Source organism: Nelumbo nucifera, chromosome 2 (assembly GCF_055504915.1).
Source record: "Nelumbo nucifera cultivar China Antique chromosome 2, China Antique-T2T, whole genome shotgun sequence".
Lineage (NCBI taxonomy): Eukaryota > Viridiplantae > Streptophyta > Magnoliopsida > Proteales > Nelumbonaceae > Nelumbo > Nelumbo nucifera.
This window is the reverse complement of record NC_142650.1, coordinates 99,335,275-99,361,975: the sequence shown is the minus strand read 5'-3', so window position 1 is coordinate 99,361,975 and position 26,701 is coordinate 99,335,275. Positions and strand designations below refer to the sequence as shown.

General features: G+C 39.2%; 2 protein-coding genes across 16 annotated transcripts in view; one reads left to right on the top strand and one right to left on the bottom strand.

The window, feature by feature from the left end:
* The window catches only part of LOC104606287 (putative disease resistance protein RGA3), a 32,621-nt gene extending 17,379 nt beyond the window's left edge, over positions 1–15,242 (top strand). For 3 of the 13 annotated variants that reach the window (XM_010271400.2, XM_088898645.1, XM_088898646.1), the window contains 2 exons: positions 14,050–14,380; positions 14,471–15,242. The gene's annotated coding sequence lies outside the window, so the exon portion shown is untranslated. Of the gene's footprint in view, positions 1–13,632; positions 14,381–14,470 lie in introns of all 13 variants that reach the window. The other 10 variants (XM_088898653.1, XM_088898652.1, XM_010271399.3 and 7 more) reach the window with 7 other exon arrangements.
* A 4,849-nt stretch (positions 15,243–20,091) lies between these two features.
* PAS1 (FKBP-type peptidyl-prolyl cis-trans isomerase family protein) overlaps positions 20,092–26,701 on the bottom strand; it is a 62,710-nt gene continuing 56,100 nt past the window's right edge. For all 3 annotated transcript variants that reach the window (XM_010271395.3, XM_088897232.1, XM_088897231.1), the window contains 3 exons: positions 20,961–21,062; positions 20,792–20,863; positions 20,092–20,704 (listed from right to left, as the gene is read on the bottom strand). In XM_010271395.3, coding sequence (XP_010269697.1) covers positions 20,432–20,704; positions 20,792–20,863; positions 20,961–21,062 — 447 coding nt within the window. In that variant the 3' untranslated portion in view covers positions 20,092–20,431. The remainder of the gene's footprint in view (positions 20,705–20,791; positions 20,864–20,960; positions 21,063–26,701) is intronic.

Genomic DNA, 26,701 nt, shown 5'->3' with positions numbered 1-26,701 from the left:
AGCAAGGATCTTCCATCAGTTCAGGAAGTTTATGTTCTTGTACAATCAGAAGAAAGCACAAGGAATTTGATGAACAGTTCTGGAGGAGATGCAGTTGTGTTGGCAGCGAAAGGGAGTGTTACTACCGGTGGGGGAAATACTTCTAAGAAGGGGGATCTTCAGAAAAAGATGGATGACAAGGACAAATTGTGGTGTACTCATTGCCAGAAACCCCGACACACCTGAGACACATGCTGGGATCTTCACGGGAAGCCAAAATGGGCTCAAGATCTGAATAAGAAGCAAGGTTCAGATATGAATAAAAAGTTAGGACAGCAAGGTACAAGAAAACACACTATGGCAAACATGGCTACTCAGGAGAATCAGCCCCCCATTCATACTGTGACTCATGTTAGACAGTGTATGCCCTTAGCTCCAATTAGCATGAAGTACATTATGACATTTATTGTAAATGAATAAAATACATATTTGATTCATGTTATTATGGTGTGTTTCTGTGTAATACCCTTAAACTGGACACATGAGACTCGTGTTAGTTTAGAATCTTCACAGCCGTTGGATAGATCTAGGGAGATTTATCCTGCCAAGGCTAACACTGGTGTATTGCCAAGTTGGTTGGGGTGGCTTGTCTCATCTGCCAGGGTGAGACCTGAGGTACATACAGTGTGGGTTTTCTTGAAACCCTGAACCGGACCAAAATTCCAGTATTGCCCTGGACCTTGGAGATAGATGAACAAAACTGGAATGTTACACCTGACCCCTAGACTCGATTATGATACTGTACTAGGTGTTGGATTGGGTTGTCTTTGATATGCCAATCAGTGAGATCCTTAGAGGGGGTCAAAACCTGGGTATGTTGGGACAGTCCGAGAATTCATCTGAGTGGGTGAGCATAGTGACAGGATCAGCCCCTTTGTTGGACAAAGTGAATGATCGGAGATGCACTCTCTCTGATGGAAACCTAAACTGCCGGCAGTTGATTTTAACCGTTGAAACTTGTTTTGCAAAATATGTTTATATAGAGATATGCATATATATATTATGGTTTCAAAATGTTTGCAAAAAGTTTTAATCCCCAAGATCCATGTGAGTAGAGAGTGCAACACTGTACCTTGCAGCCGAGGGAGAGGTCATCTCTTGTCGGGCAGTGTTTGATCATTATGGGCTGAGAGGTTAAGTGTAAGACCATTGAGGATTATACCTAAAGGGCTAATCTTACATCTACCCACAGTCCTTGGGCCTTCATAAGATGGCTGGACCCAAGGACCATTTAGTGTTAATGTTGGGCCCATTAAGAGCCCATAGTGATGGACTCAAGGGTTCACTGCATTCAGCAGTGAATTCGGCCAGGCCTTGTAACAGAGGCTAGGCTGAACCCATGTGGCTGCTGTGTAGATCAATGATAGGGTCCCGCGCTATACAAAGAGAGCCAAGCTAGCCAACATCGAAGAGGAAGTGGGCATGAAAGCTTAATGGGCCTAAAAGCCCATTTCAAACTAGGTTAATTAGATTAATTAAATAGGGGCGGATCTGGGATTTGGATTAGCAGATAAGATAAGGGATTATCCTTATCCACTTAAAGAGTCCAGATCCAAATAAAGATTTGGATCAAAGGAACTCCTAATTTGATTAGGAAGGTTGATCTTTATCTGCAGATAAGATAAGGGATTATCCTTATCACTTAAAGAGTCTAGATCCAAATAAAAGATTTGAACTAGGAAACTCCTAATGGGTGTAGGTTTTCAAGACTGCTTCAGTCTTGATCACTAAGAGATTTTAGGTTCGATGAGAAGGGAAAGTGAAGAAGATGTAGAAGAAAGAGTGATGAAAGAGCAATAGAACACAGATTTTGAGGAGAAGAACAGAATGTCAATATTCTGCCGCCGCCACTTTAAATTAATATATATAGGTTATGCTAGTTACATGAAAGGACATATCTGCCCTTGGTGTTTACATCATAACTGCTAACAAATAACAAACAATATAAAACTGAAACTAGAAATAACAGAACAGCAAAATAACCACAACTGTGACTAGATACATTCTACCCTACGGACAGAGTGGGACCACAGCTGTGGGGCCCACATCACTGTTCTCTACACTCCCCCTCAAGTTGGGAGTATATGTTCATCATTCCCAACTTGGATAGATCTGCCTCTAGCTTCTTTCTTGATACGGCTTTAGCAAGAATGTCTGCTAGTTGCATACTGGATGTGATGTAAGGGAGGCATACTTCTTGAGATGAGACCCTCTCTCGCACAAAATGGCGGTCAACTTCAATGTGTTTGGTTCTGTCATGCTGTACTGGATTATGCGCTATATTAATGGCGGCTTGATTATCACAGTACAGCATCAGGGGCTTCTCATACTCAATACCCAACTCCTCAAGTAGAGATCTTAGCCATAGGATTTTAGCCATTCCATTGGCCATGGACTTGTATTCTGCTTCAGCACTTGACCGGGAGACAACACTTTGTTTCTTACTTCTCCAGGAGACAAGGTTTCCTCCCACAATGGCACAATATCCCGAGGTAGACCTTCTGTCATCAACACTCCCAGCCCAATCTGCATCAGTATAAACCTCCACCTTCATGTGATTGTTGTTCTTGAAAAGTATACCCCTACCTGGGCATCTCTTCAAGTAAGCTAAGATTCTTTCTGCCGCAAGAAGATGTGTGGTTCTAGGAGAATGCATGTACTGGCTGACAACACTAACAACATAAGTAATATCTGGCCGAGTGAGGTAGAGATATAGGAGCTTTCCTACCAGTTGCTGGAACATAACTTTGTCTTCAAGAAGCTCCCCACTCTTGGCACTAATCCTGTGATTCTGTTCAATTGGTGTATCTGCAGGCTTGACACCTAACTTTCCAGTTTCTGCCAACAGGTCTAGGACATATTTCCTCTGAGATATAAAGATCCCCTATTTGGATCTAGCAACCTCAATACCCAAAAAATACCGGAGTACACCAAGGTCTTTCACCTCAAATTCTTGGTGAAGAAGCTGTTTAAGAGACTCAATCTCATGGCTATCATTCCCTGTGACCACAATATCATCAACATATACTGCCAATAGTGTCAAAGAGGACTCCACCCTCTTGATGAACAGGGTATGATCTGACTAGGCCTGTACATATCCAAACTTCACAAGTACTAGTCTGAATCTATCGAACCAAGCCCTAGGTGACTGTTTCAAACCATACAAAGCCTTGTTGAGCCGGCAGACCTTCTTGCCTCCTTCTGCATCATAGAATCCAGGAGGCAAACGCATGTAAACTTCTTCCTGCAGATCTCCATTCAGAAAGGCATTTTTCACGTCCATTTGGTATAAAGGCCAGGTGTGACTTGCTGCAAGGGACAAGAGAACTCGAATAGTAGTCATCTTGGTTACCGGTGCAAATGTCTCCAAGTAATCTATGCCATAAGTCTGTGTAAACCCTCTTGCAACTAACCGGGCTTTATACCTCTCAATAGATCCATCTGCATTATGCTTCACTGTAAATACCCATCTGCATCTAACTGGTTTCTTTCCTTTTGGCAAATCAACTACCTCCCAGGTGTTGTTCTTCAACAGAGCATCCATCTCATCTGTAGGGGAAGTCTTTGTGGGCTCTGAGACTGAAGTATCTGGACCTGGAGCTGCAGATGAGATTGGAGCTAGTCTGGACTGCTAATGATCAGAATCAACCTGCCTGCACCGCCTGTGATATAAACCCTCAACTCCTGATCCCTCTGACCACCCTCACCATTGCAGCTTTCCCTCAATTCCTGATCCCTCTGACCACCCTCACCATTGCAGTTCTCATCACCCAATGGAATAGGTAAAGGAACTGCCCCACTCTCACTGCTCTCCCCCTGAAGACAAGAACTCAAACCCCCACTCTCACTACTCTCCCCCTGAGGGGCAACTCGAGGATAATAGGGTGTCCCCTCAAAGAAAGTGACATCCATGGAGACAAACTTCCTCCTGGAGACAGGATCATAAAAGCAATAACCCTTTTGAGTTTGTGCATAACCAAGGAAGATGCATTTGGAGGCTTTGGGTTTGAACTTGAAGGGATGGGGTCCGAGAAGCTGAACAAAGCAAGTGCAACCGAATGTCTTAAGGGGAATAGAAAACAAGTCCTCACGTGGGTGTAGAAGCGAAAAAGGAGATCGCATATCAAGGACCCTCGAAGGGACCCGATTAATAAGGTATACCGCCGTGAGGATAGCATCCCCCCAGAAGCGAATAGGGACATTGGAAGTAAACATGAGGCTTCTAGCCACTTCCAAAATGTGCCTATTCTTCCTCTCGGCAACTCCATTCTCCTGAGGTGTATGAGGGCAAGAACTCTGGTGGATAACCCCATGATGAAGATAAGATGTCAATGATTTAGCAAAGTATTCCTTTACATTATTAGATCGGAGAACTTTGATCTTGGCATCAAACTGGGTTAGGATCATTTGGTGAAAATTTTGGGTCAGGGAAGGTACCTCATCTCGTGAACGCATGAGATAAACCCAAGAAAAGCGGGTGTGGTCATCAACAAATAACAAGAAATATCTGTACCCACCCAGAAGGAACAGTCTAGAAGCAATGCTCACTGTCCTATTCGATTCTTGCTGAAGAATCACTAGTTCTTGGTGAAGAACTACCCATTGATCCTGCCTCACCCTAAGTTGTGTCATCTTCAGTGGAGGGAGAATTTTGTACCCTCTTTGGGCATGAACACCTACGTTGGGAGGAGCATTCTTGCGTGGATTCTGTATCAGGTATATCCCTCCCTTATTTTGGTTTCAGATTTGGTCTGGTTTGGTTACAAGAACGAACATTGAAAATGCGATTTTCTAAATTGGGAATAGGATTCCCAGGTGGGAGTAAAGAAAATTTTGAAATCTCGCCCAACCTTCCTATAGGGTTTGACCATCCATATGATGGATCTCCCATCCCTTCAATGGTATCAGAGCCAGGTTCAAGTCTTGAACCAAATTATGGGCAGATGATCTGGAAAATAAATCTTTATTATTCTTTGAAATTTATAGATTTGTTCTGTAAAATTTTCTTGAATTTTTGGGTTGCACATGTGATGGAGATCGAATCTTTATGGTGCCAAGATTGGCACACCCTGTAATTTCTATTCTATTCAATTCTGGTCTGTAAATAATTTTTTTAGACAAATTGTATAGGCTTTTGATGTGATATAATAATAGAAAAAATTAGGTTGTCCTATTTTAATTCCATCTGGAGATTGCTGGAGCGCGCAACAGAGAAGAAATTTTCGTAGAAACAAGTTCTATGATCTGCGATTTTGCAATCTAACTGTTCTTTGCAGGTTTGCAGGATATCCAAGAAAATCACAGTGCAACCCTCTAATTTTAGTTTCTTGATAATTTGATTATCTTGAATTAATTTATTTTCATATGTGAGCTTGAGAGCTGTATTCGAAGTAGAGGAGAGGAGAAGAACACCACTGATATGCTGTGAATGTCGAACTGTACTAGCCAGTTGACCATGCTATTATTTATATTTGAATGAGTACAATGATACAAGAAATTACTGGAATGCCTCTGACTAGTGATGGAACACCCAGATAACTTAAAACATTAAATAGGCTTAGGCCCATTAACACAGTTCCAGTTACAGGATAACTTAAACTTAAGTATGGGCTAATAAGAACTCTTATCAGCCGAACACTCATACAAATAGACTTCATTCTAACATTCTGACACTCCCCCTCAAGCTAAGCATGGATATCAATCATGTTTAGCTTGCCAAGTATGTCCCTGAACTTTGTTGCTGCCAGCCCTTTAGTCAATACATCTGCAATTTGCATCTCTGAGGGAGTATAAGGCACACAGAGTTCTCCTGAAACAATTCTCTCTCTGAAAAAGTGTCGATCAATTTCAATATGTTTTGTCCTATCATGCTGCACGGGATTGTTGGCAATGTTGATAGCAGCTTTATTATCACAATACAGCCTGAGAGGACCCTCAGCCTTAATACCAAGCTCAATAAGAAGAGTTCTGAGCCATAAGAGTTCAGCAACCCCGTGTGCCATAGCTCGGTATTCTGCTTCTGCACTTGATCTAGCCACAACATTCTACTTCTTACTATGCCATGTGACCAGGTTTCCTCCCAAGAATGTATAGTAACCTGAGGTTGATTTTCTGTCTCCAACAGACCCAGCCCAATTTGCATCAGTGTAGGCTTCAATTTCAAGTCTGCTGTTTTTCCTGAATAGAATTCCTTTCCCTGGGCAAGTCTTCAAGTACCTGAGAATTCTTTCCACTGCTCTCATATGAGGGATCTTTGGTGAGTGCATGAATTGACTGACAACATGCACTGCATAGGCAATGTTTGGCCGAGTAAGGGATAAGTATATCAGCTTTCCTACCAATTTTTGGTACCTCTCTTTATCACAGTATTCCTCACCCATTGATTCTTGTAGTCCATGGTTCGGTTCTATTGGAGTGTCTACTGGCCTGCACCCCATCATGCCTGTTTCCTCTAGGAGATCTAGCACATATTTCCGCTGACATATGTAGATTCCTTCTCTTGATCTAGCAATTTCAATCCCAAGAAAATATCTCAGATTTCCCAGGTCTTTGATCTCAAATTCTGAAGCTTAGAACTCCTTCAGCCTCTTCATCTCTTTCACGTCATTTTTGGTAATCACCATATCATCCACATAAACAATGAGTGCCGTAAGTTTGTCATTCTGTCTCCTTGTAAACAATGTATGATCTGCACTGCTATAAGTGTACCCCACTTTCTTCATGGCCATACAAAGTCTCTCGACCATGCTCGGGGAGACTGTTTCAAACCATATAATGCTTTCCTTAGTTTACACACCTTCTTTCCAACATCATAGCCTGGTGGAGGTTTCATGAATACCTCTTCATGAAGATCACCATTTAGGAAGGCATTCTTCACATCCAGCTGATGGAGTTCCCAAGAGAAATTTGCTGCTAGTGACAGTAGAACCCTGATTGTGTTGAGCTTTGCTACTGGGGAAAAGGTATCTGTGTAGTCAATTCCTTCCTTTTGTGTAAATCCCTTTGCCACAAGTCTGGCCTTGTACCTCTCGATTGACCCATCTTCCCAGTGCTTTATTGTGAATACCCACTTGCACCCAACAATGCCTTTCCCCTCTGGCAGGTCCACCAATTCCCACGTTCTTGCTTTCATTAGGGCTTTCATCTCAAAAAAGACTACATCTCTGGTGACATACTTTTTCTTGGAGACAGGATCATAACACTTGTACCCCTTTTGTGTAGGAGAGTACCCCAAAAATACTCCCTTCGTAGCCTTGGGATCCAGCTTGGTTTTCTTTGGATCCTTCACATGTATGAAGCATGTACAGCCAAAAACCCGTGGGGGAAGAGGAAATTCTGGAAGAGTGGGACACAAAATAGAGAAAGGAGTCTTCATACCCAATACCTTAGATGGCATCCGATTTATCAGGTATGATGCAGTGAGTATAGCTTGAGACCAATATTGCTTGGGCACTTTATGCTGGAATAGTAGGGCTCTAGCTGTCTCCAATAGGTGCCTGTTTTTGCGCTCAGCAACCCCATTTTGCTGAGGGGTGTTAGCACAGGATGATTGGTGTAACATGCTTGCATCTTCCATGAATGAGTTTAGAGATCTTTCAAAGTATTCAGCCGCATTGTTTGACCGGAATTGCTTATTCTTCTTATCAAATTGTGTTTCAATCATCTTGCAAAAAACCATAGTTATCCATGGTACTTCATCACGTCCTTTTAACAGATAAATCCAAGTGCACCGAGAATAATGGTCAATAAAACTGGTAAAGTAACGGAAGCCATCAATGAAAACAATGAGTGAAGGTCCCCAAACATTAGAATGAACCAAATCAAAAGGAGCTCGAATTTCATTACTAGAAATTGGATACACTATTTTACATTGTTTTGACATTTGACACATATCACAAATTAAACTTTGACTTGGAATTCCCTTAAACAATTCGAGAAACAACATTGCTAAAGAAGAGAAAGACACATGACCTAACCTAGCATGCCACAGGTGCAACCTAGCTATTGACTCCACACTTTTCGGACTAGTAGTAGCAGAAGCTTGATGGGCTGAGCCAATGTCTGCATCAAAATAGTAGAGGCCCCCATACTCACGACCACTCCCAATCGTTCTCCTCGTCAATCTGTCCTGGAAGACACAATGAGAAGGAAAAAAGTTATACTGCAGTTCAAATTTTTTGTAAGCTTTGAAACAGACAAAAGATTTGAGGTAAGACTAGGAACATGTAGGGCTGATTTAAGAGAGAGATCCTTGCTTAGGTCAACCACCCCCTTTCCAGAGATGGTGGAGAGAGACCCATCAGCCACTCTCATCTTATCCTGGCCAGACAACAAATGATATGAAGAGAATAAGGAGGACATATATGTCTTATGGTCAGTGGCTCCGGAATCAATCACCCAAGAGGTAGAATTAATGGAACTAGTTGCACTAAATGCAGAGACTGTACCTGATTTGGAAAGAGAGGTGGAAGCTAAAGAATTGTTCTTCAAACGGGTGAATGCCCGGCTGAGAACCTCTACCTCACTAGCTGTGAAGCCCAAAGTACTTGGTCCAGAGGAGTCGGCAGCCTGCCCTGTGGAGGAAGAGGACACTGTCGGAGTACTCTGTGAGTTGTCACTACTGTTGTTGGTGGCAAGATTCCCACTTGCTGTGTGACCCTTATGTTGCCTTTTGTCCTTTCTCAAAGCAGCTGGCTTCAAATGAGGATACTGTTAGACAGTTTTGTATGCTCTTAGCTTCAATCAGAATGATGTACTTTATGAGTTTATTGTGAATGAATAAAAGTGCATATTTGATTCATGTTCCCTTGGTATGTTTCTGTGTAATACCCTTAAACTGGACACTTAATGAGACTCGTGTTAGTTTAGAATGTTCACAACTAGTGGATCGGTCTGGGGAGATCTATCCTGACAAGGCTGACACTGTGGTGCCACCGAGTCGGTTGGGGTGGCCTGTCTCAGCTGCTAGGGTGAGACCCTAGGCACATACAGTGTAAGATTAATTGAATCTATGAACTGGACCAGATTTCTAGTATTGCCCTGGACCTTAGAGATTGATGGGCAAAACTGGAAAGTTACACCCGACCCCTAGACTCGATTATGATACTGCACTAGGTGTCAGATTTGGCTGTCTTTGATGTACCAATCAGTGAGATCCTTAGAGGGGGTCAAAACCTGGGTATGTTGGGATAGTCCGAGAATTCATCTGAGTGGGTGATCATAGTGATAGGATCAGCCCCTTTGTCGGACAAAGGTAATGATCGGGGATGCACTCTCACTGATGGAAACCAAGACTGTCGGCAGCCGATTTCAACCGTTGAGATTTGTTTTGCAAAGTATATTTTATATGAGATATAAAAGTATATATATTATGGTTTCTCAAATGTTTGCAAGAAGGTTTTAATTCCCGGGATCCATATAAGTAGAGAGTGCAACACTGTTCCTTGCAGCCGAGGGAGAGGTCCTCTCTTGTCGGGCAGTGTATGATCATTACGGGCTCAGAGGTTAAGTGTAAGACCATTGAGGATAATACCTGATGGGCTAATCTTGCATCTGCCCACAGTCTCTAGGTGTTACAAGGTGGCTTGGCCCAGGGACCACTTAGGGTAAGTGTTGGGCCCATAGAGCCCATCTGATGGGTTTCAGGGGGTGCACTGTCCTTAACAGTGTATTCGGCCAGGCCTTGTAACAAAGGCTGGACCGAACCCATGTGGCTGATGTGTAGATCAATGCTTGGGTCCCACGCCATACAAGGAAGCCTAACTAGGCAGCAGTTAGGAAGGTTAAGTGAGTATATAAGCTTAATGGGCCTAAAGCCCATTTCGAACTGGGCTATTTATTTAGCTAATTATGGGGCGAATTCTGAGATGGATTAGTAGATAGGATAGGGTCTTGACCCTATCAACTCAGAGAGTCCAGATCTGAATGTGATTCAGATCTAGAAACCTCCTAATGAGATTAGGAGAAAGCTAATCTGATCTGCAGATAAGATAAGGGTTTATCCTTATCACCTGAAGAGAAGGCTGATCCAAATATGATTTGGATAAGCAGCTCCTAATGAGATTAGGAGCTGATCTTTTAGGTTAACAAAAGAAGAAGGGGGTGGCAACCTTTAGAAGACACACATCAGATTTTCTTCAGTGCTGAAATCACGAGAAGAGAGAATTCTGCACCCTGCGAATACTCTCTTGCTGCCTCCCTGTTCTTGCCGCCCTGTTTGCCAGTTCGATCTCCAGTTGTAGGAGAAGTCAAGATTCGATCTTCACATCAGTTCTTTGAGAAAGGATTGAAAGGAAGCTGTGCTCACGTACCATCTTGCTGTTTCTTGCGAATGACAAAGTTCTTGGAGAAGAACACTGCTGATTCTGCTCCATCCTGCACTGCGCCATCTTCAGTGGGAGCAGTCTTTGGATCCTTCCTTGGGCGTGAACACCTTCGTTGGGGGATATTATTTCTCCGTATCAGGTATAATCCTCCCCTACTCCTTTTGGTTCAGATCTGGTTCAGTTTAAGGTTCAAGAATGTTCTTTGAAAATATGATTTTCTAAATAGGAATGCGATTCCCAGTTGAAGGGAGAGAAAAATTTTTGAAATTCACCCCTTATTCAGCAATCTTTGGGCGTCCATGGGATGGATCTCTCATCCCTTTAGATACAAGACCCAACATTTCTCCTTTATGTGTTTCTCACCACCACAATGGGTACACTTGAGGGACTTCTTGTCTTTTTATCTATTTCCCTTAGTGAAGACTAGGGCTGAATGTTCTCCAGATAGTCCAGTTGACTGTGTCTGGGAGTCAACTTGCATCTCCCTTCTCTTGACTTCTTCATTCCTCATCAGGTAATAGACATGGTGAAGCTCCAATAATTCATCTCTCCCTAGAATTTGTGACCTTATACCCTCATATACTGGGTCTAGGACAGCTAGAAACTTGAAGGCTCTGCTTTTCTCCTCAGGGGGAGAATAGTGAAGTGGGAGTAGCTCATCGGAAGTTCCTTTTCCAATCCCATTAAGTGAAGAAGGATGTAATGGGAAAGGATGTCAAAGGTGCAAGGATGTGAGAGTCTATCATAGGCGACGGAGACAGGTCGATTTTGGACATCAGTAGTGCAGGCCAGTCCCAGTCCCCTCTGCAGATTCAGATCTAAGTACCACAGTAGCTCCAATTCCTTCTACAGATACAGATCTAGATCCAGGTACCACAGATACTATAGATGAGAGACATCCAACCATGGAGCCTTCACCTTCATTCAATGACCTGGATCTCCCCATAGCATTTCGTAAAGGCAAACACCGTTGCACCACAACTCACTGCATTTCTCAGTTCCTATCCTATGATCATTTGTCTCCCTCCTACAAGTCTTTTCTTGCATCCATTGCTGATATTGCCATTCCCAGAACAATACAAGAAGCATTGGAAGTACCAGAATGGAAAAATGCGATAAAAGTAGAAATGGATGCCCTCATTAGAAACAATGCCTGGGAGATAGTTGATCAACCTAAAGGAAAGAAACCGGTTGGATGTAGATGGGTATTCACTGTGAAACATAATGCTGATGGTTCTGTTGAAAGGTATAAGGCCCGATTAGTTGCAAAAGGATTTACTCAGACATATGGTATTGATTACTTAGAAACTTTTGCACCAGTAGCAAAGATGACCACTATCAGAGTACTATTATCTCTTGCAGCTAGTTACTCTTGGCCATTATATCAAATGGATGTTAAAAACACCTTTCTCAATGGAGACTTGCAGGAAGAGGTTTATATGCAATCGCCTCCAAGATTTTATGCTACGGAGACAGGAAAGGTTTGTCGGTTGAACAAAGCTCTATATGGACTAAAACAGTCCCCCAAAGCATGGTTTGACAGATTCAGACGAGCCCTTGATAGGTTCAGATATAAGCAGCTTAGTCAGACCACACCTTGTTTATTAAGAGAGTGGGTTCTTCCATAACCTTGCTTGCCGTGTATGTGGACAATATTGTAGTAACCGGGAGTGATACTAGTGAGATTGAGTCTCTTAAGCAACTCTTTCATCAAGAGTTTGAGGTAAAAGATCTGGGGGAACTACGATACTTCTTGGGCATTGAGGTAGCTAGATCCAAGAATGGGATTTTTGTCTCTCAACAAAAGTATGTTCTTGATCTACTAGAAGAAACGGGAAAGTTGGGAGTTAAGCCTGCGGACACACCTATTGAACAGAACCACAGGATTAGTGCAGAGGGTGGAGAGCCTATTGAAGATAAAGCTATGTTTCAACGGTTAGTTGGAAAGCTTCTCTATCTTTGCTTCACATGACCTGACATCAGTTATGTAGTCAGTGTAGTTAGTTAGTATATGCACTCTCCCAGAACTACTCACCTCCTTGTGGTTGAAAGGATATTAGCATATTTGAAGAGGTCCCTAGGCAGAGGCATTTTGTTTAAGAAAAATAACCACATGAAGATAGAAGTCTACACAGATGCTGATTGGGCTAGGTGTGTTGATGACCCAAGATCTACCTCTGGATATTGTGCCTTTGTAGGAGGTAATCTGGTCTCCTGGAAGAATAAGAAACAAAGTGTTGTTTTTTGTTCAAGTGTTGAAGCTGAATATAGGTCCATGGCAAATGGTGTGGCTGAGATCCTATGGTTGAGATCATTATAGCCCATACTGTTGTAGTATGAATTGGGTATTGTTTATGAGAAACCCCTAATGTTGTACTATGAAAATCAGGCTGCCATCAATATAGCCCATAATCCAATATAGCACGACAGAACTAAGAATATTGAAGTGGACTGGCATTTTATCAGAGAAAGGGTTACATCTCAAGAAGTATGCCTTCCCTACATCACCTCCGACATGCAGCTTGTAGACTTACTCACCAAGGTTGTTTCAAGAAAGAAGTTAGAAGAAGATCTATGTAAGTTGGGAATGACAAATATCTACTACCCAACTTGAGGTGGAGTGTAGGAAACTGTGGACCCCACATTAAGTGTATTCGTGTGACACCTAGAGATGTACTTAGATTTAAATTGATTAGGATCAGCTTTCCTAGTAGGATTAGTTTTATTCTATCTTATCTAGGATTAGTTTTATTTTAATCTTATCTTTTATTGCCATGTAAGCATTAAAGTTCTTTTATAATTAGGAAACTATGTATATAAATTAAGGAGTGGGGCAGCTGTTTTAAATAAAAAAACACCCAACCACTCTCTTCTTTCTAATACCTCTCCACGAGTTCTCCCTCTTCATATCTCTTTTTTTTTTACTTCTCATCTCTCTTCCTTTCTTTATTTTTTGTTCAAAACCTAAGAGATATTTGTAGTCTTGTACAACTACTCTTTACAAACAAAAAAGCTTATATTGTCCTTCATCAGGTAATTGTGTGTCATTTACTTTTATCTGCTTACTACTGATTACCATCTGGTTGAATATATTTGCATGATATTGTTACTAATGGTGTTTTCTATGTACATGGATGGAGAATAGGATGCACAAACTATTATCAATCCTATGAATTGTCCTGTTTGACAAGGTCATAGGCATGTCAAACTTTGGTTACCATCCTTGGTTTTCTGTATAAAGGAATCAACTGATTCATTCTTCTTGCAGTTTTGGTTGTCTCAAGTCTCATATTGTAGGACTTATGCAAATATGTTGCCAGCATTTCACACTTGGAAAATGTCAACTTGTCAATTTCTATAAACATAGGTAGTTCTATAATTCTACAGATTTAGATGCTTCATTTTGTGATATTAGATTTATACTCAGGGTTTTCAATTTAGTGTTACCACCTTATAATTTCACTAAGAACTCTTGCACGATTTAGGCTTTCATCCCTTATTAATTTACCTACAAAATTGGGGCCTAAAGAAGAAATCTCAAATGTATGCCTTTACCCTCTTAATGTTCTCTTTCTCTAGTAGACCTCATTTTTTTCTGGTAAGGACCTCTAGTAGACCTTCATTAGGTATCTATTTCGTTTATCTAGTACATTCTCAATATTCAAAACATCCTCATCTTTTTCAGGTTTTGGATACATACGCCTGTAGAATTTAATCATAGATGAATTTTAAACTGACATAAGAAGGTGAAGGTCATGTTAGCAAAGTGAACACTGAACTCGATTGGAGAACTGTTTAGCTTTGATAATCCATTTTCATGGCTTTCATCCAGGTTGGGCTTTGGTGAACCATCACCCAAGACAAGTTGAAGAAACATAGAATATTCAGTGGTTACTTGTATGAGCAGTGGAATATTCGGAAGTTACCAAATCCTCTCTATGCTTCACCATTAATTGTATAGGCATCCTACCACATTACCTGTTCCTCAAATAACTTTTGGCCAAAGATATATACAGGTTCGTTGCTGAACCTCTAGGGCTAGCTTAGTAACAAAATTCTATTTTCATAACTAAGAGGTTATAATTTGTTGTTGTAATTCTTTACAGGGTTCCCATTCATCTTCATTTCTGGGGAAATTTGACTTTTATGCTGGTTTGGTGGTATCCTCTGGTTCAAAATATTGGTAGCAAAATGTTTTCCCATAGGCAATATTTGGTTTTGAAAGCAAAGAATCAGAAACACTGTTTTGGTTCATTTTCTGCTATTGTGGGCAATTTTGGATCACGATGAGAATATGGGGTTGGGTGCAGGAAAAATAAGGATCCCCAAAACAGAGCTCAATTCTAAGTAGCTAGCAACCAAATTACAATTCCATGTAATCTGATTCTATCTCATGCGCTTTTTAATTTATTTTAGCCATCTACATGTCGGGTTCTGGATGCAAATGTCTCAGGTTTTCATCTAGTGAGCATTGGAGTTGTCTAAGGACGAAGTACTTGGGAGTAGAGGCTGATTGTAGTCACAAGGAAATTTGGTTTTGGAATTTAGTTTGGAAAGAGTACAAAAACAAATATGTACAGTGCAAATACATACAAAATACAAGGTTTTGCACTCTACATAATTTTATTTGTATTCCTTCCAAACTGAGCCTTAGATCCTGTTTGGGCACTTCGATTTTTGGTTTATTTATTCCTATGTCTATGTGTGGGACTTTCTCATGGTTTTCTATGACCTTTATTTTCTTTTCATTTTTCTCTCTTTGCTTTGTAGAGTTTAGTTTTTTAGGCTCAGATGTGGTGTCCTTATTCCTCAGAACAAGGGAGTGATAGAGGAATTCAAACCTTTCGTTGAATTAATGACTTGATTATTATCTTGGCATTTATCCTTAAGATTTCTTTGGAATGGAACTGCACCTGAAGCTACATGAGAAACTCGATTCTAAGGAAATATCTTACATAACCTCAGTAGGACGAAGTGCTCCAATGCCAAATAAAGCAATCTTCTACATCTTGGATCTTTATTCAAATGAAAGGTATTGTTCCTTTATAAAATGCACCCGTAGATGGATATGACTTTTCTGCAGGTGAGAGATTAGGTGTAATAGAAACCGGATTCAGTCAATGCAAAGCCCGTTCAAACAATCATCATAGCCTTGGATTGGGAATATCTCCCCCATGAAAAAAACACAGAGGTACGGAGATGTCCCCGATGCAAGGCTGTAAAGGCTGTTCAAACGGACCTTGCACTGACTGAAGCCGATCTCGGTGTAATAGAGATCAAATTGTCTAAAATTCTACTTGTAATACTGGGTCAATTAAGATGCAGGTACACGGTATACCACATCAGCTTCATACATGCTGGGCCCGTATATCCATCCAGCTGATGTGGCATATCATGATTGACCGATCCAGTATGTACCAGGAGGGCAATACTGGTAATTTAAACTATTTAATTATGAAATTATGAAAAAAAACACTTAACATCCATTGTTTCCATATTATTAAGGGTTAATTACTTGTTTTCACTAAATTAATTAAGGGTAAAAGACTTAAACCACCCTTGAGATTTATGCTAAATACTAAAACTTCTCCACTTTTTAAATTGGACTAAGAAATGTTTTCAACCCATTGTTGACCGGCCGGTTGAACCACTGAAACTATCGTCAAAATTCTGCGTCTGGTTTGAGTAAAACCCGAAAAGGTCAAAAAACTATTGATTTGGTAAAAGACCATCTGACCTGGATGGTTGGACTGTTGACCTGTGCAGGTTGCATACTAACCGTGTATGCAAACGTTAGGAGGGCATAACTTTGCATTCTGATGTCCAATTAAGGTATTTTCTTTTTTCTTTTTTTATTTTGGGTAATTTTTTGAGATTTATGCGTCCCTTGGGGCCATAAGTGCCTTGTCCCGTTATTTCTTTTCCAAAAAAACCCTTTCTGGCCTCAAATTGCAATTTTTAATATTTTTTACAAATAAAAATTAAAACTGAACTAAAAAATAAATTAAATATAAAATATTTCATATATTACATGTAAAACACAATTATACATTATTTATTGATAAAATACATATTTATACATACTTACACACACACACACACATATATATATATATATATATATATGGCTGATGTGGCACAACCTAAACTGTCCGACCTAGGCGGTCGAACCAGTGACCTGTGACTCAGAGGCAAAAATGGTTCGGCCTCCAGCTTAGTTTTTAAAATACTAGGACAAAGGCCTCCCCTTATTATTGTTATGTTTAACAAGATCATCAAAAAGCCATTTTTGCCCTTACTAAGTTTTTAAATTTTCAAAATAGTGGAATCCAACAGTAGTGATTGTTGACTCTAGGAAAAAAAAAAACAAAGTGAATGATTGTCTATAGGTTTGCATGAAAAATCTGTTCCTAAAATATAATCTCTGCGTAGTTGTTTAAGGTGAAGCTTAAAAACAAAGGAAGAAGAGAAAGGAGGAAAAGAAGGGAGAAGAAGAAATGTTACGAAGGTTGTTGAAAGTACAAGTTTGCCCTTACTTGGGTGCCCAAATACAAAGAGGAAATGAAAAAGCCCAAAAAAAAGCTCTTTCATCAATTATTAAGTCCAATATCAATTATTATGGACAAAACCAAAATAGAATAAGTCATATGTTGACATCTCAATTATAATTTATGATATTTTTATAATGAAAATATCATCCAATTTAACCAAATTAGGACTTTCTATAAAAGAAAAACAATTGGAGTGGTAGAATTTGATAACATCAGGATAGCAATCTAACCACAATTTTGACAATCTTTTTAAAAGCCACATATTTAGTCTAAATATGTTAGCCTAAGTTACCACCCTACACAAAATGATTAATAATGAAATAAAGGTTTATGAAAAAGGATTTGTGAACATCAATTGTAAGACCCAAAAGAAGGTAACCATTGACGATGGCAATCTAATATACATACTAGTTACTATCAAAATCCAATAGAAAAAATGGACAAGACATGAAAAAAAAAGTCCAATCATTACAACATACCATAAGGATTAGAAGCTGGAACACCATGGATATCTGTCCACAGGGGACACCACTACATTTAGACAGAATGGACACCATTAAACAATTTCTTGATGCTACCTCCATTCTGCACTTCAATTGCAACCAACTTGGAGGATGCAACGGTCACATATTTTCCTCCTCTCTTTCCAACCTGTCATAGCCATCTTTGTCATTGCCTTCTTATTTATGTCAAACACCGTCATTCTGTTTTAAACACACAAAGTTGGTTCATAAAAATCCCTAAAGACAACAACATATTATTGTGTCTAAATCAAAGGAAAAAAATCAGATTTTAAGAAAAATAAAATATTCAGAACCTAGACCAATCAAACATGAGAGGATAATAAAAATAAAATTAGGAAAAAGAAAACAAATCAAGAACTAGATTGGAGTTTCATTTAAATATAGATGCTTTTAATAGATTTGACGATGTAAATTTTGGGAATGTAGAGTCGTAGCCAAGAGAGCAACCCTGCAGCAGCTCTTCACTCTCTTCTTTTTCTTTGAAGGTCTCTACTGTTTTTCATTTTCTTAGAAAAGGAACACTCTCACATGATGAGAAGAAAAAGAGACTAATTGTTGGGTATTATGTGTAAGTCATTTAATTAAATGGCATTTTCGTCAAAAAAAAAAAAAAACCTTGTCCACTCACTCTTTTTGCAATTTTTTTTCGAAAGATAACTGATCTTGCCAAATGATCAAATTTAATCATTTATGTGCAAAAAGCCCTATATAAATATATAATAAAAATACTAAAAATACATATAAAATAATATATTATATGTATAAATACAATGCATATACATTCATTTATAATATATAGATAATATAAAAAATAAATGAAAAATATATACAATATATATAATATACATGTAATCTATACTAATAAAAGAGCAAGTGACCCCATTTTCTGGACTTTTCATTAGACATTTTTACCCCTTATCTAAGCAAACATACAACGGGCATAAAAAAGGGTATATGTCCTTTACTTTCACTCCAAAAACTGCCCACTCATAACAGTTAAAAACTACCCACTGATAATTGTTCAAAAACTGTCCACTTATAACAGTTAAGAAACTGTTCACTTATAATTGTTCAAAAACTGTCAATGAATTGTAAATAGTTTTGTCTTGGAGATACTGTCACGTGCAAATGCATGTACATGTTACTAGTATATATAAATATATGTATACCGATTAGTTTGGTTAACTACTGGTTTTTTTATATTGGTTAACCAATACTTGTTATCAGCTACTGTCTTGCCTTCTTCCTCAAATCTCTCATACAACCCAAAGACACCACGGAAATGGTTCTACGTGTCATCAATCATCTCATTTTTTCATTTTCTCCAAATTTTCAATTTGATATTTATTATGTTTTGAGTTTGTATGCAGTATGCGCATTGCAAAGTGAGATACTATTGGAACCATTGGGCATTGGTTTTCAGCCAAAATAGATAAAGAATATAATGGGGTAGTATTGAAAATAAGAAAAAACTTAATGACAAAGATGGCCTAATCATATTATGTGGAGCCATTTTAAAAATAGAAAAGTAAGGACAGGTCCAATGCAGATTTCTGAATTCCACTACAGACCTATAAACATTCAAAATGAAAAACCCCCACTCTATACACCAATGAATTGGCATCAATTCCGAGCTGGCACCTACCCCAACTGTACTTTGGGCCTAAAAATTCTGACCCTGAGTTGAACCATCATTCTCCTTTTTAAAAAATTTGGATAAATTATTAAAACCTCCCTTGAAATTTGGTAATTGCAATCACCTTCCCTGAATTTTTTGACACAGACCCCATCTGTTAGAATCCTCTAAGTGGTGTGAAAATATCCAATATACCAATGAAATTATCATTGAGGCTAGTTTCTAAATACAAAACAATACATCTTTATAACAAAAAAAAAAAAATTAAGAATTCGAAGTTGCAAGACCTTGAGTGATTGATATGTAGGGAAAATTTGGGAAACAAATCAATTTCATAAAAGGGATTGGAAGTGTTCGGGCTAGCCATTCATATGAAAAGAAAATTTGGAAAATAAATATTTTAATAAAAATAACTGAATGGGTATTTTGGACATTTTCATGCTTTTTTAGAGATACTTGCAAATATGTCAGAAAATTCAGGGGAGGTGATTGCAATTACCGAACTTCAGATGAGATTTCAGCAACAGCCAGAAACTTCAGGGGGGTTTTAAAAATTTACCCTAGAAGACAAATCCAAAAATAGTTTTACAAACCACAGGATATATCTAAGTATTTTGAAGTTTGAACCACAAGATATATATATAAATAATTAACCATTTAACCCTATTATTAAATCCATAAAGAATCATTACCGTCCACACTAAAATGGCATGGATTTATCCACGCAGCGGTGGTGCAGATCTAACCACATTACGCTTTTGTACACCATGGTATATATATATATATATAAAGAAGCAGTATCAAATTTCAACAGATCATCCCCTATTTAACTTTTTTCCATATTTGAAAATGTCTATTTCAGCCTTTTTTTTTTTTTGAAAAAAGCCCGTAGGTTAATCAGGTGGTAAAGACCAAGTACAACGTTAATTACAAGAACAGGCCATGGCATGCATTTCCATTTGAGATTCATCCCACCCAAAGCCGCAGAAACTATTAACTACTGGCAACAATACTTGTTTTGTAGGATAAATTTCCATTTGAGATGTCCTGTTTGAGATTCACCCCATTTATCGTGGGTGGACGCAGAAAACTTGATTAAAGGACAACAATTATGTTTCAGCCTTAGATTCTGAGTCACAAGGCAAGGTTATACCTGTTACCAAATCCAAGTGAAAAATTCTATAATTTACAATTTCTGCAACAGAGAGCAAGATTAGACTCCTGGGCCGACTATAATGACTAGTTTTTGTTATTTTATTTGATCACCTATAGGCTATATCTTTAGTTCAAAGACCTTGGCCCAAGATGTTCAGTCCAGAGAGAAAAAGTATGAGGATATGATGATTTAGCATAAGATCACAAAATGGAACATTTATTTACACCCAATGCTGTGAAGAGTCTTCTACCAAAAGGCCAAAGCTGGGAGAATAATCCCATTGAAGGTAGTGCACGTGCAGTTTCATGGGTTACTTCTGCTTCTTCCTTAGTTGAGTTCGTTCCTTCATCACTTCTTTGGTTCTCATCTTCTGGGTGCTCTTGGGCTGTTGAATCACTTCCAGCTTCTGCAATCTCCCCTGGTTTTTTGTCAAACAGCCCTTTAAATTGCTTCCGGGCCTTCCTCTCAACTTCCTGTTGTAGAGGTAATATAGTCAATAGATAATTGCACTTTGTGTTGATTAAAACCTTGATTGGAAGAATTTATACTTCCCAGTATACCTGCTCCGTTTGCTTCAACTTAAGAAGAGCAGCTTTTGCATCAGGTTCTGAAGACTTGTCAATGCTTATCATCTAAGAGCAACAAGAAAAATATATATAATTCTCAGACCAGGATGACAGGCACGAGTGATGCTACTGTTAGATAATGGAAATGATAGTGTAAAAATACCTTCTCAAAATCTTCCCTTGCTTCCTTGAAATCTCCAGCTGACATGTAGGCCATACCACGACGATAGAGAGCTTTAACATGTACAGGGTTTGTATCTAATACCTGCACAATTGTTATGCTAATGAACGACTCTGATTCATTATCCTACCTTAAAAGGTTACTATATGAAAAAAAAGACATTAAAGATGACATAACAAGATGCATGCATCATGCCTTTGCCATATTACATAAAAATATGCATTAAAGAAGAAACATATGTAAGTCCAACTTCTTACTTTTTCCTACTGCATTATGCAGGGATTATCCACCAATATTTTTAGTCTGATATGCAAAATATAGTGCAGTACTAAAAAAAAAGCAGATTTCCATGGTGGCTTAACAACAATGAAAAGGTATTTCATATTTCCCATGGTGACTTTACAACAATTCTATTACGTAAATGCACTTCCAAGGCTGCCCATTTGGTGGCTCAGCAAGCTCTGAAACTGGAACTAGATACACAACAGATTGGACTTATGATGTATTAAGCTTCTTTGAGTGCAGCTCTAGAGAGATGCAAGTATGCAACTCATTAGTAATTACAGGACCAAGTACACTGAGGAATACCTCAAGCACTTGGTGGGCTTTCCTTCCATGTTTCTTCTACTATTATACATGTCAGGGTTGTCAAGGATGACTTTTCTTATGGGAGGTTACAAAACCAAAAAAACTTTGAGGCATGAGATTTAACTATTGTACCAAGCAAAGCACTACATACCTTCATTATAAAATACACACAATAGATAAAATTAACAAAGAACTAACATGAATAATCTATTGATTTACATTCTTCACTTTATTTTGGGCTAGGGTGATGAATGGTTTTCCACCTAGCTTCTTATGTATGCAATCCACATACACCAAAACATAGTAACAAAGATGCAAATAATTAATTTATCACAAAACTGTTAGTGTAATATATACGAGGCAAAGGGCCCAACCACCTCACAACCTACATGAGGCATTCTTTTAGGTGTATGAGGTAACCACTTTATGTACTTTGTCTGAAGCAAGAGGGGTTGACGAGCTATAGTTTCTTCTTGTTTCACGTTGCAGCCTAGGAAGGTGAGGTGCTTACCCCTAATGACAGTGATCTGTATTTTGGTTTCTCTAATCTTTGGATACTTAACTACCATAATTTATTAATTTTTTTGTTTTTGACAAATAAAGGAATGCATCACTCTTTTCCTAAGATTTGAAAAGACAATAAACACCATTTTTCATCAATAAAAAAATACTGTGAAAGATCAAAAAAGGGGGGCATTAGTACAATCAGCTGCATCCCAGTAGGGTACAAAAAAAATTGGGATTCAAGTTTTGAATATTTTTTAATAGCCAAGACTTGTATGCGAAAAAGATTACTGAGTAACAAGTATATTTGGATTAGTACAAAATTTCTGTCAACACAGTTTGAATAAGAGAGCCAAAAAACTGGATAGGGTGTGTTAGCTTGATCACACACCCAAGAGAAAAGCTTATATATGTTTTCTCTACAAAACTGAGGAAAGGACCATTGCGTCCCTCTCTAACAAGAAAGAATAAAGACTATACAGAAAAGTATGGTACATAAGATACAACATATAAAGGTGCTCCCAAGTCCCAAAAAGGAAAGAAAACACAAGAATGCAAATCAGTCTCTACACCCCCCCCCCCCCCCTCACTTTCAAACTGATGCAGAGGAACAAGCATCAGTTTGTCAACTAGAAATTGGTGGAAACACATGTCATAGCTTTTGTGAAGAGATCAGCAAGTTGTAATGTAATAGATACATGGGATAGTGAGATATGTCTAGTAGTAAACTAATCTCTAATAAAGTGGTAGTCGACCTCTATATGTTTGGTTCTCATAAAAAACAGGATTAGAGGCAATCTTGATGGCACAACACTGTCTGTACAATTCAGAATTGGAGAGGACACTGGAAATCCAAGATCATCAAGAAGTGCCATAAGCCATATAATTTCAATACAGACAGAAGATGTAGCTCTATATTTAGCCTCAGTAGAAGATTTCGAGACAATCTATTGCTTCTTACATTTCTAAGATATGAGAGATTCTCCAAGGAAGACACACCAACCAGTCGTAGAGTGTGTAGTGTCTGGGCATCCTGCCCAATCAGCATCTGGATAATCTCATAGATTAAATAGATGAGGATGGAGGGAAAGAATAAGCCATGTGACAAAGTACCACAAAAATATGGGATAATATGGAGAACTACAGTCATGTGAGGTTTCCAAGGAGAAGAAACAAACAGACTGACCACTTGAACAACATAGGAAATATCTGATCACGTCATGGTGAGATAGACAAGACTACCGACAAGTTGTTAGTAAAGTGTGGCATTGGAAGGAATTTCCTCATCATTCTTAGAGAGCTTTAAATTTATCTAAAGAGGAGTATCTACATATTTGTCACCACTCAAATTAGTAGATTTCACAAGGTCTAGGGCATATTTGTGTTGGTTGACAAAATACCCACAAGATGAATGGGTAACTTTCAAACCCAATATATAGGGACATGTACAAGATCTTTCATCTTGAAGAACTAATTGAGAAGCTGTTTCAAAGAGGAAATACCATCACCATCATCTCTGGTGACAAGGATGTCATCTACATACAAGAGCAATAGATTAATTCATTCAGATCTTCTCAAAATAAATAAGGAATAGTCAACAGAGCTTTGGATGAATCCAACATCTGTGACCACTATATGAAATTTCTCAAATCATGCCCTAGGAGCTTGTTTGAGACCATAAAAGGACTTCTTGAGACAACATACCAAAGAAGAACCATCATAATATCCTGGAGGGGCCTTCATATAGATTGTTTCCTTAAGATCCCCATGTAAGAAAGCATTCTTGAGATCCATCTGATGGATGTCCCAATGTTGGATGCAAAAAGTAGACAAATTGTAGTCATCTTGCGAGAAAATGTCTCCTCATAATCAATGTTGTGTTTGTACAGTTGTGCCACCAAATGAGCCTTATATCTATTAAGGTTCCCATCATAATTAAGCTTCACAAAATACACCCATCTACTACGAGACAGCTAGTGGGACATGAACCATTTCCCATGTGTGATTATCAATAAGGGATTTGAGATTAGTATCCATAGCTTCCTTCTAGTGTGGAACAACCATAGCTTGGCAGTGCGATCTAGGAAAATTTGTTATGGACAAAACAACGGAAAAGGAGCTATGGTTTGAAGGACAACTATAGTGGTTAGGAGGGTGAGAAATATGAGTAGAATGACGTAAAGGAGAAGAAAATGATGGAGGATCAACAATAGGTGTAGGTATACTTACAAAGTCTAGATGATAGGAGGAACCGTTGTCTATAGATGGTGGATCTATGTCTAGTGAGGAATGGGGCAGAGCTATAGGTGTTGGAGTATGTGAATAAACCCTAGTTGATTCTAGGTCAAAGTAGAGAAGAAGAAAGAAGAAAGAAAAGAGAAAGAAGAAGAAGGAGAGAGTTCGACCAGTCTAGAGAGAATGTGAAAAATCTCTCTCCTAACCGACCCACTTGAATTTTATTCATAAAACTTAGAGTTACAAGAAAGACAATTTTGTCCCTCATAGAAGATGGGACACATAACTTAAACTCAGATACAATAGACCTTTCACATTCAAGAAGATACACCAGAATGACCAAAATACCCCTGACTCGAGCACTCTAACACTCCCCCTCAAGCTGGAGAGTATATATCATAGAGTCCCAGCTTGGTACAAATGTAATCTATTCTTCCCCGAGACAATCCTTTTGTGAAGAGATCTGCCCACTGATTTCCTGAGCTCACATGAAATGTAGTTATTACTCCACTTATCACTCTCTCTCTCACAAAGTGACAATCCACCTCAATATGTTTAGTTCTTTAATGGAAGACGGGATTTGATGAGATGTGAACAGCAGCTTGGTTATCACAGTATAGTTTCATGGGTTTGTCAATTGAGAAGCCCATCTCCTATAGTAAGTTCTCTAGCCATACTAGTTCACATGTGGTGTGGGCCATAGCCCTGTACTCTGCTTCAACACTACTTCTTGCCACCACTGTTTGCTTCTTGCTCTTCCAAGTTACAAGATTGCCACCCAGGAAGGTACAATACCCTGTGGTTGACCTCCCGTCTGATATAGAGCCAGCCTAGTCAGCATCTGTATACCCTACTATCTCAAGAGTTCCTCCCTTTTGGTATAACAAACCACGACCTGGAGCACCCTTTAGGTACCTAACAATTCTCAGAACAGCTTCCCAGTGAGGAACCGGGGATGTTGCATAAACTGACTCACCACACTCACAACAAATGATATATCTGGTCGGGTAATGGTCAGGTAGTTCAACTTTCCCACCAACCTTCTATATCTTCCAGGATCATCAAACTCTTCACCTACATCCACACTTAACTTGGCATTGAGTTCCATAGGAGTCTCTGCTAGTTTAGCACCTAACAACCTTGTTTCTTCAAGTAGATCAAGAACATATTTTCTCTGACATAGGTTGATCCCCTGTTTTGACCTCGCAACCTCTATTCCTAGGAAATACTTTAGCTTCCCCAGATCTTTCGTATTGAAGTGATCTTGTAAGAATTTTTTTAGCCTGTCAATTCCATTGCTGTCACTTCCAGTTATGACAATATCATCCACATACACGACTAGTAAGATTTTCCCACCCTTTGAGTTGTAGCTGAACACAGAATGATCAACCTAACACTATTTCATCCCAAAGGCCTTCACCACTTCACTGAACCTGCCAAACCATGCACGTGGAGATTGTTTCAGTCCATAGATTGCCTTTTTGAGCCTGCACACCTTACCAGCCTCCCCCTGAGCAACAAACCCTGGTGGTTGCTCCATATACACCTCCTCAACAAGATCACCATGTAGGAAGGCATTTTTAATGTCAAGTTGTACGAGAGGCCAATCATACATAGCAGCTAATGAGATCAACACCCGAACTGAACCAATTTTAGCCACAGGAGAGAATGTCTCCATATAGTGCACACCATATAACTGAGAATAACCCTTGGCCACTAACCGTGCCTTCAATCGTTCCACGCTGCCATCAGGAAGATGCTTCACTGTATAGACCCATTTACACTCAACAGTGTGCTTACCAGGAGGAAGGGTGGTGAGTTCCCACGTGTGATTATGTTGTAGAGCAGAGAGTTCGTATTCCATGGCTTGCCGCCACCCTGGGGAGGTAAGGGCTTCCTGTACAGTCTTGGGAATGGAAACCGATGAGAGTAATGATATAAACTTGCAATGAGAAGCAGAAAGGTGAGTAGTGGAAACATAACCCGAAATGGGATGAGAAGTACAAGTACATTTACCTTTCCACAAAGCAATAGGGAGATCAAGATCTGAGGGAGAAAGAGCAGTAGCAGGATCTGTCGACAGGTGCTGAAGTGGAGGAGGAGCCAAAGCACTTCTGCAGGTATACACTTGAGTAATTGACGGCCTCTCTGTAGTAACAGGCATATGATGTGCATCTGCAATAGGAATGAGAGCTATGGGAAGAGGGTCCACAACCGGTACAGGAAGAGGAACCACAGAGGGAGAAGAAGAGACCCCGACATCTGAGAAAAATGGAATTGATTCAAAGAAAGTGACATCAGAGCACACAAACGATTTATGAAATTTTGGGTTATAACATTTATACCCTTTTTGAGTCCTCGAGTAGCCAAGAAAAATACACTTCGTAGCTCGAGCA